Genomic DNA, 9,758 nt, shown 5'->3' with positions numbered 1-9,758 from the left:
GCCTCCTCTACAGTCCAGTTCGCGGGAAAGCCCTGCTGCACAATGGCTGGACTCGTCAGGTGGGCGGGGTGGTACTCGCCGTCCAATGGCGAGCGACAACACTAAAGTCACGTGGGTCTTTGCAGAAACCACGTTGGCATACGCCCGCTGTGATTGGCCACTGAGCGAGATCAACAACTGCTCCGTCACGCGCGCAAACCAGAACCAGAAGTACGCGCGGCGCATAGAATCTCTTTGCTTATGATGTCCATGTGAGGTCCCCGGGCCCTGACCTCCCCAATCTATTTTTTAAGTGCCGTATCTGTTCTCCCGTAAAATGTGGAATGATTTAGAATCCCACTTTTTAATCCGGTTGAATTTTCTTTATTATTTTACTTAATGAAGCATAATCCAGAAGATGGTGCGCTAGCCCCTCATCATATGTCCAGCTTTGAGGGTGTGTGTAAAAACAAACATTGAAGACACAAGTGTATAAACTCAGATCTTTATCCCTAGTAAAAAAAAAATCTTATATGTATGCATGATCCTACTTTTATTTTGGTGCTTTTAAGTAGGCCTATATTTTGATATCAATGCGTTATTTTACTCAATACATTTTTTATACCAGATTTCTACTGGTAAAACAGTATTTCTACTTTTATTGATACTTTTACTTAGCATACTTCTTCCACCACGTAGGAAGTAAAGTAAGTAGGCTACATTTACTCAAGTACTGTAGTTATGTATTTTTTTAGTATGCATATTTCCCATTCTCAATACTTACTTCAACCCCACTACATCTCACTGGCAAATATATTGTACTTTTACTCGACTACAATTCTTTGAAAACTACTTAAAATTTAGCTGTCAAAATCAACACTGGGTGGGCATCCAGTGTTGATTTTGACAGCAAATTTTGATTTTAGTTTTAGTCATAGTCTCTTGAATAGTTTTCATTTAGTTTTAGTCACATTTAGTCACCTGGAATGTTTGTGTTAGTCTAGTTTTAGTCGACTAAATAGCCTATAAGATTTTAGTCGACTAAATCTACAGTTGATTTAGTCGACTAAAATTTATTTTGGCGGGCCTTGATGCCTAATGGCAGATTGTGAGCTATAAGCAAGTGTAAACACTTGCTTATAGCCGATCTACAAGCTCACAACGCATAGATCGGCTATTTTCAGCCAGTGTAAAATTACTTATACTGGATCTCTTGTCCACTAGTACCTTCCTAACATTTTAGTCTAGTTATTTGTTGACGAAATTGTCAATATAATTAGTATTAGTTTTAGTCATCATTATCAACATAGTTTTTATTTAGTTTCCATTTAGTTTCCGTGTAATGAAAAACGGTGGCCTAGTCGTCGAACATGTTTTTGTCATAGCCACCAGAGGGCGCCACACACCACCAAAATACATTCCCACCACTCCCCAGTCCCCAGGATGTCTTGATAGAAAAATAACATACAAAAAATACCAACATTTCAGTCTAAAATTTATCAACAGATAAATATACAGAATGAACATGAGTTTAGACATCAAACATATAGCACACTCTAATACCAAAGATATTCAGTGACAGTAGTATATTCCAAAACAGATCCCCAAATACCTAAATGTGAAAACGGTGACAACATACACGCCAATACAAAACAAAAAATAACAAAAAAAAACTAATCATCACAGTTAAAATACTTAAGAAAATAGTCAAGTGTTTGTTTTCTCTGCTTACATCTATTGAGAGAACTTTAAACAGGTGCAGAGGGGAAAGGTGAGTGTGTACACTGTACAGTATAAAAGTCATGCCAGTGGAATTAATTAGTGAAATAAAGTGTTATGTGATCAAATCATAATCATCCAGCATAATGAGGAGGAAACGAGGCATTATAGTGAACCATAAAGTGTCCTTCAGTGTTGTGAGTGCCATAGATTTGTTTCACCATCACAAGCTGGGGGGGGGGGCTGATAAAACTTAACCTATTTATTTTCTTTGGCATTGCACATATAAATCTGACCGCAGTCAGCTTCAAAAACTTTACAATCCTTTTATATCTGTTTTTGGAAACAAACTGGATGTTTATTACTTAAAAAAACTAATACAATGAAAGATTGAATTTAAAATGTTGCTATTTTCTAATCATATATCCTTCATTAGCATCATGTATTTTCAACAAATATCTCCATTACATTTTTTCTTCATGTTGGTGATCATGAAAAAGTAGGTGTCACATTTTGTTTTAAACCAGTGTTTCTCAACGGGAGCGTACAGAGAAGGTTGAGAAGCAAGCAATATATATATATTATTTTTTAAAGGGGTTCAATACAGTCAAGACAAGTGCACATTTTCTTCATTTCATTCTAGACTTTTTCTCATTAACTCTGCAGTGAAATGAGGCGTGGTTTCTGAATTGTGTGTAGTTGCAGGTTTTTGTATTGGTATGATATGACAGATTGGCTGGATTTGTATGTGTTGAATGGGGTTTGTAGTATCATGGTCAGTATCCTGTCAGTCATTATCATGGTCAGTATCCTGTCAGTATCACAGTCCGCATCATGCCAGCATATCAAAAAGCCCTGTCACACCAGGCCCCTCTCAGCACTGTCACAGCCTCAGGGATGCTAACATCATTGGTAACAACATGACAGGGCCTGTGACAGGGCTATGATGCTGTGACAGGGGTCTGATGTGACTGGGTCTGACATCCACATACAATTCTAATTGTAATCATAAGTCTTTTCTTAAATCTCCCTAGGAAGTAGGATAATAATAATCACATACTAACAGTCCAGTTTAATGTAAAATCTTTGGAAATTGGTGAGATGTTGTCAAAATTATATAAGCAACTCAATACACAAAATAAAGTTTACATTTTAATTGGGTGTGGGGAGTTTTAAGGAACCTGGAAATTTGGATAGGGGGCACTGGCCCGAAAAAAGGTTGAGAAACACTGTTTTAAGCGGTGGACATTTTGGATTGCATTAAACAAAATTATATCCTTGCAACTCCTGGGACATTTGACATTGAATTAATCCATTAATTGCAGTGACATCTCTACCCAAACACAAAGCAAAGCCCCTCATTTGAAAAGACGTGTGTGTGTGTGTAAGAACATAAAGGATTCAAAACGGATTGATGAGCTCTGTTCTGAGAAGCCATGTGCTTCAATGGTGGCAGGGTTTCAGGGTGCTAACATTCCTACATGTTGATTTAAAATCAGCTTTTCCCATGAGCCCCAAAGAGCTAGTTTATGTGTAGTGATGGAGCACAGCACATTCCCACCTATTTTTAGGCCATTACTCACACTCCGGGCCCCTTTAAATGGATGTAGGTAGACTCCCATCTTCATACGGCCGTGGGGAGCAAAGTATCACATATTTCCCTTCCTGAAGCGTAATGCCTAATAACCTAATCATAAATTCATCCCTCATAGATGGTCTACTTAGCTTAGTTAACACTAAGGGGTGGATCATGTTACAGTTGTGATTGGATCTTACATCTTCAAGAAATGGCAAGCAAGCGAAAATGACAAATAAGTCATTAAATTGGGCATCAAAAAGTCCACAAACCTGTTGACAGCTGCAAACTGAGAAGCTATGTTGGAGTGAATCTACGTTCAAAGGACAAGGTTGTCACTGACGTTAACTGTATACCTGAGCAATAGTTCCTGGCTAAAGCAGCTTCTGTTGATTTCGCTGCCACATTGCACTTTTAAACCTTTTCCATATGCCAAGAATTCCAAAGATACTCCGTTAAATCCTTAGTGTTAATCTAACTGGAACCATAAGGGTCCATTTGTTTCCATTTGTACAAACTCTTGGAGTTAGATTGACACTATGAAAAAAAAGAAAGAAAAAAAAACATAACCAAAAGGAATGGTTATCTTGGAAAGTCACAAAGCTTAAAAGAGTGAGTGGTAGCTTACAATACTATTACTGTCCACCACCCCTCAGCATATTAGGGGTGGATTTTAAAGTAAGTATGACAAATCAAGTGTAAATATAATGTTCTGCAGTGTTGCTGATATCTGCATCTGGAAGTTAAGGGCCTCTTGACTTCAGAAAGCGCTTGCGATTGATCATGAATACGGCATGAACAATTATTATAATACTAGTAGATGAATTAAGAACGTGACTTTTAGATCAGTATTTTATGGGTGTCATGCCAAGAACTAACTTTGGCTTATTATCTATTAGTAGGAGAGGGGCCCGATGTATGATAGAAATAATTCATAAGCAGGAAACGGCATAGAAAAGATACAATCTTTCACTTGCAAGAGAAAACTGGATATACAAACTGACTGCAATCGTAAACTATACATGACATAGCTTTGGCCTAGAAAAGTTAAACAACGGAGCAAAGGCATCCACTCTTATCAGACATCAGTGCTTTTATAGGAAAACATACTGTACATACAGTATGTTTGCATTGGCCTCCAAAAAAAGAGCAACCTACCTCTTCTTGAAGCCCAGTTTTCATACAATATGGCTTATACTGTATGTATAAAAATAAATTTGCTATTTAACACTGCCCTGAGGGTTTTGTTGTCCGCTATAATATTCATGTCACTTCCCCATCCTGAGACGGATGTCAGCTTCCATCAACAGTCCCACACTGCTGGCTGGGAGTTTACCTCCACTGGGATTAATTGGATTCCACAGCAAGTGTCCTCTGGCAAGCCACATTGTCACCTCAAACAGTCTGTTTCCTGGACACCCCCACCCACAAAAATGTCAAGTCTCCAAAAAATCTGGAGAATATTCTTCTCTTCCACATATGGAAGAACTGAAGGGCCGCCGCCGTCCCAATGTAGGGGTCTGGGCCACGAGTCGAGACCCAGTGCCATTTTGGATCCTTCCCGACCCAATTCTTTAGTCTCAATGGCTCGTCCCTTTGGGCCCAAACAAACCGCAACTTTCAGTGGTTCTTTTCCACCCAGTCCCAGCTCTCCTCGCTGTCCTTCCTGTTCTTCTCGGCCTCAATGATCTCTCTGTAGCGCCGACGGAAGAAGCCCATCTGTGACGGGAGAGAAAAGCAACAGTTGTGTTTCGGGGTAACTGGTGGTGAGGTGACAGATGGTGAGTTTATACAGTGCCCTTTTCTCCAAAGCACTTTACAATTTGCATTACGGTACATTCACCCAATTACACATTTACAATGTCAGGTAGAACAGGTTAAGAAAACTAAACTGCTTAGTGTTATATTGGACAGTGAATTGTCATGGTCGGATCATATTGATGGCATTGTAACAAAAATGGGTAGAGGTATAGCCATGGTCAGGAAGTGCTCCACCTACTTGACATCCTCAGTCATGGGTCAAGTGATTCAGTCATTGGTGTTATGTCACCTTTATTACTGTCCTGTTGTATGGTCAAGCAGACCTGAACAAACTACAACTTGTTCAGAACCGAGCTGCCAGACTGGCACTTCATTGTTCTACTCGCACAAATATTAAATATATGCATAAACGCCTGTCCTGGTTATCTATCTGTCAAATACAAACTTCAATGCAGTGTCCTCATGTTTGTTAGAAACATAATTTCAAATCAAACACCAGATTACAGTTATTAAAATCAAGTGACAGACATAATCATAACACCAGAATTGCCAGTCCAACAAACAGTTATGTATCGATCAATATCATTTCGGAATATGTTACCACCTCACATTAAAATAATACAAAATAAATTATCTTTCAAATATGCTCTAAAGGAAAACTTGACCACATGACCGGAATTTTATTCTTATTACGTTGTAGTGTTGTATTTTATAGAATAAATTGTAATCATGTATTTTCATTAATCTTGTAGAATGTATTAAGTAATTATGTATCTATGTTATTTTTTTCTATGCATTTTATATTTTAGGCAAAAATCCGTTATTACGCTATGCAATCGTGATTTTATTGCATTATGAGGTTTTATTACTTACATGTTAGGACATTATGAACCGTTATTACATACCACTTTGACAAGCAGCCAGGATTTAATTTAACCCACTTCCAATGTCTGAATGTGTAGCCTTAGCACATTCTCAAGTGCTTTTGCATTTTGTGCTGCAAACAGCACTCACCTTTAATATGTAAGGCCGTTCACACCCCAAGCACTTTAACTATAAATAATTCATATTGTTTTAAAAGTCAAGTGGATGGCAACTGTAGTGAGCAATATAAAGTTAAGAGTGCTTGGCACGCACGCACGCACACACACACACACACACACACACACACACACACACACGCACACGCACACGCACACGCACACGCACACGCGCACACACACACACACACACACACACACACACACACACACACACACACACACACACCACTACAATGCAAAATCCTGAGTGTTATAACTTACAAAATGTGTACAAAATGTGTGGTTGCATTTGTAAACTCTCAGAATTACAAGGGGATACATTTAACAGTGTAAAATGTTACTGTGTGTACTGTGAGGAAACGGCAAGTGTAGTCAGCAAAAACAAAGACGGACGGTATCACTCTCCCCACGACTCCATTCATGTATCTGTGTTTTGGACCGCGGCCATTTATTGATACAGAACTCCGCTCACGTCAGGCATTTCCTGCAGAAAGCAATACAGGACATGTGCTGCTGTTGTAAGAGGGGTTTGTTTTGGCCAGGTCCAGGGAGTTGGAGAAAAGGGGTGTGTGGGGGGGGGGGGGGGGGACCAACATCCCAGGACCAACAACATTCCAGGGTTTAGTTGTGGTATTCCCAATGGAAAATGGAAGGGCTTGAAAAGAAAAGGAGTTTTGTGCTACTAACGCGGCCTCTGGACATTAGTATGATTGCCGCTTTCCCTTTGAAATATAGTGCTTTCATGTGTGTGTGGGATGGTGTAAATTGCCGTTCAATTTGGAGACTTGTTGGCTGGCTGTTAGAACGTTGGCTGTCAACGTCGGGTCCGGGGACCACCAGCGGTCCAAATGGAGGACGCTTATTATGGTTCTGTAACTCCGAGAGTGTACGAAAAGAATTGTTGCAGTTGTACACTCTGAGTTAAATAAGCACTGAGGATTCTACAATGTAGAATAGTTTAGTTTGGTTGTTTTCAACGAAGGACGTACCGCAGCTTGATATGCATTAGGCCACACACGTCCCCATTTGATACTATTACTCCGCCTAGTAAATCTACTATAAAGGTGGTTGCACACTGGACACGTGTTTCGGAAAACCGATGGAGAAACGCAGCTAGAAATCCGAAAAATACACTCGTAATCGTCTCGTAACTGGATATTCTAACTTTTTGAGTGATTTCTTAAACCCTACCCTACTTGATCGTACTACAGTGTCACCCAAAAACATCAAAAGTAGCAGATCTGCAAGCTCGAAACACAGCGTGAAGCAACGCGTTTTGAGCTTATAGATCTGCTACCTTTAAGTTTAAATCCTCAATAGTAACAATTTTGGACATAATGAGGTTTCCACCCGACAGAGATGATATAAAGTTCAAATTATCCATCTTGGATTAATGGAGCCATGGAAGTGTACCTTTAGGTTCTTATTCATTGGTATCACTATAACAAGGTTTAAAATAATAAATAATACCCGTACGCCATACCCAAGGCGGGGTTGGCGAAAGGGCCTTTCTGTGTGGAGTTTGCATGTTCTCCCCGTGTCCCCTAGGGTAGGTACCCTCACAAAAAACATGCAGTAAACCTGGTCTCTAAACTGCCTCCCCCTGGCCAGCCAGGGTGCCTGATGGAGGGGAAAGGAACTGGTTGGAATAACGTGTTCCTTCCACACGCGTGTTCCTTCCAACCAGGGAAACTCCCCCCTGTCAGGTGTAAAGGAGCAACTTGGACACTCAGGCATGAAGGAAGCATGAGTTCAAGTCCGTTGCTCTCCCCTTGTCCCCCATATATGGGGACTAGGTTGGCGGAGGGTGTGTAGAGCCCAGGATCACGTTAGATAATTGTCACAGGGGTGAAAAATGGGTTACACAATCGTGGGATAAAAATAAAAAAAACAAAAATGTATTAAAAAATAATAAGAAAATAAAGTCACACCCAGAGTGGTGCCTTTGATGAGTTAATTTCATTGAGGTCTGTATATGAACTATAGAGATAATAAACACGGTAACAACAGTAACTGTGCTGGATATAGACACCCACGCTCGTGCTGAGTACAGACACGCAAACACTCAAATATTGGAGCAGCTAGCACCGCTCAAAAACACACTGGCAATTCTTTTTGACATTTTGTTTTTAAATATTAATGTTATATAATCATTATAATCATAGTGGGGTTTTTCTTTAGCCAATTACTGTATGTGTTGACCCCCCTCACAGCCCACCATTGGTCCACAGGTTAGGAATCACTGCCATATATGGAGGTCCCCAATGTCAGCGTTGTTAGGCAACAGTTTTTGTTGGTGTGTGACATCAGACCAGAGGTCAATCAGCAAGAGAGAGAGATAGAGAGAGAGAGAGGGCAAGAGAACGAGGAGGTCAGTGCACCGCAGTGTGACAGACGGGTGTTCGCTGAACAGAGATGGCAGAACAGTCAATTGCCGTGTCAGTGTCCTACGGCTCTACAAGGCACAGCATCACACTAACGGGACAGAACGGAAATGAACCCATCCTTAAGGATCTGTCGGAGGCTGTCACTCGAGTCACGGGAGTTCCGGCGCCTTCGCAGACAATCATCTTCAAAGGTAAATCACTGAAGGACACGGAGGAGAGTCTCTCCAGCTTCGGGATAAAACAAGGCTGCAAACTCATGGTGTTTGGAAAGAGGAACAGTCCAGAGGAGGAGGCTGAACTGAAGAAGCTCACAGACATTGAGAGGTCAGTGGGACAGACGGCCAGAGAGCTGGAAATAGCCAACGTAGAGTTGGCAGGACTCGGGAAGGGTTTCCTAGCCACGGGTCTTCAGTCGGAAACGTTGGCTAAATTGGACCGCAGAGTGAAGGTGGCAGCCGAACAGTTTATGAGAATCTTAGAACAAATAGATTCCATGAACGTTCCGGAACATTTTAGCGATTGCAGAACGATGAAAAAGGGCCTTGTGAGACGTGTGCAGGAGTTTCTAGCCCAGTGTGACAAGATGGAGGCTGGTATATCAGAGCACCTAGCAGAGATCCAGTCTGGAGGTCCTGCCCTGGCAGAGTAGTGCAACAATGTATTCCCTTGTACAGTAAGTGCTCTAGGACAATGCTTCTCAAAACATTGTCATGTCAAAGACCCCCAAATCGACGTGTGTTTGGCTGCAGACCCCCAGCTGAAAAGATTACTACATATACTACATTAGTTCCATTGGTCCTTTTTGAGTGGTGCAACCACTCCTACAACCAGCAATGTCCGTCCGTCCCCATGTCTGTCCGTATGTTTAGGGTACCAACAGGGGGCGCTGTTGCCCCACTCACTTCAGACAGGTCTGATTTTTCTGTTTTGTACATGCATGTCTATGGAGTTAACATTTAGACACCCAGGTGTGGTTACTGGTTAGAATATTCAAATTATGTCTTCCCTGTATCTTTATTCTTTTTTTGGTTCTTTCTGAAAGCTGAAAGCCTTTGAATCAAAAGGCCCAGTCGAAAATACACCATTTTTGTGGCATCATAACCCTAACCCCTCCCCCATTATCACACAACACAAGCTCAAGTTCAGGTGGGTGGTGCTGAGGTGAAAACCAGAAAAAAATAGTACCTGATCATGTTTCTTCAGGGGGGATCACGGCACTCCATAAAATAAACATTCTATGCCGTCTCCTCACGTATAGCACGGCCCACTTTACACAGCAGAGTGGTTGGGTCG

General features: G+C 41.1%; 2 protein-coding genes across 2 annotated transcripts in view; one reads left to right on the top strand and one right to left on the bottom strand.

The window, feature by feature from the left end:
• Positions 1-2,071: 2,071 nt before the first annotated feature.
• itga9 (integrin, alpha 9) overlaps positions 2,072-9,758 on the bottom strand; it is a 103,749-nt gene continuing 96,062 nt past the window's right edge. Inside the window, exon 28 of the mRNA XM_083774146.1 lies at positions 2,072-4,993. Coding sequence (XP_083630272.1) covers positions 4,895-4,993 — 99 coding nt within the window. The 3' untranslated portion in view covers positions 2,072-4,894. The remainder of the gene's footprint in view (positions 4,994-9,758) is intronic.
• Positions 8,494-9,114, top strand: LOC310865139 (BAG family molecular chaperone regulator 1-like; the record flags this gene model as incomplete). The annotated part of the gene is made up of 1 exon (XM_083774147.1): positions 8,494-9,114. The coding sequence occupies one exon, from the start codon at positions 8,494-8,496 to the stop codon at positions 9,112-9,114; it is 621 nt and encodes a 206-aa protein (XP_083630273.1).

This window comes from Protomyctophum parallelum, assembly GCF_964188405.1.
Source record: "Protomyctophum parallelum genome assembly, chromosome: 10".
NCBI lineage: Eukaryota > Metazoa > Chordata > Actinopteri > Myctophiformes > Myctophidae > Protomyctophum > Protomyctophum parallelum.
The sequence above is the reverse complement of the archived record's forward strand: the minus strand, read 5'-3'. Positions and strand labels throughout refer to the sequence as shown.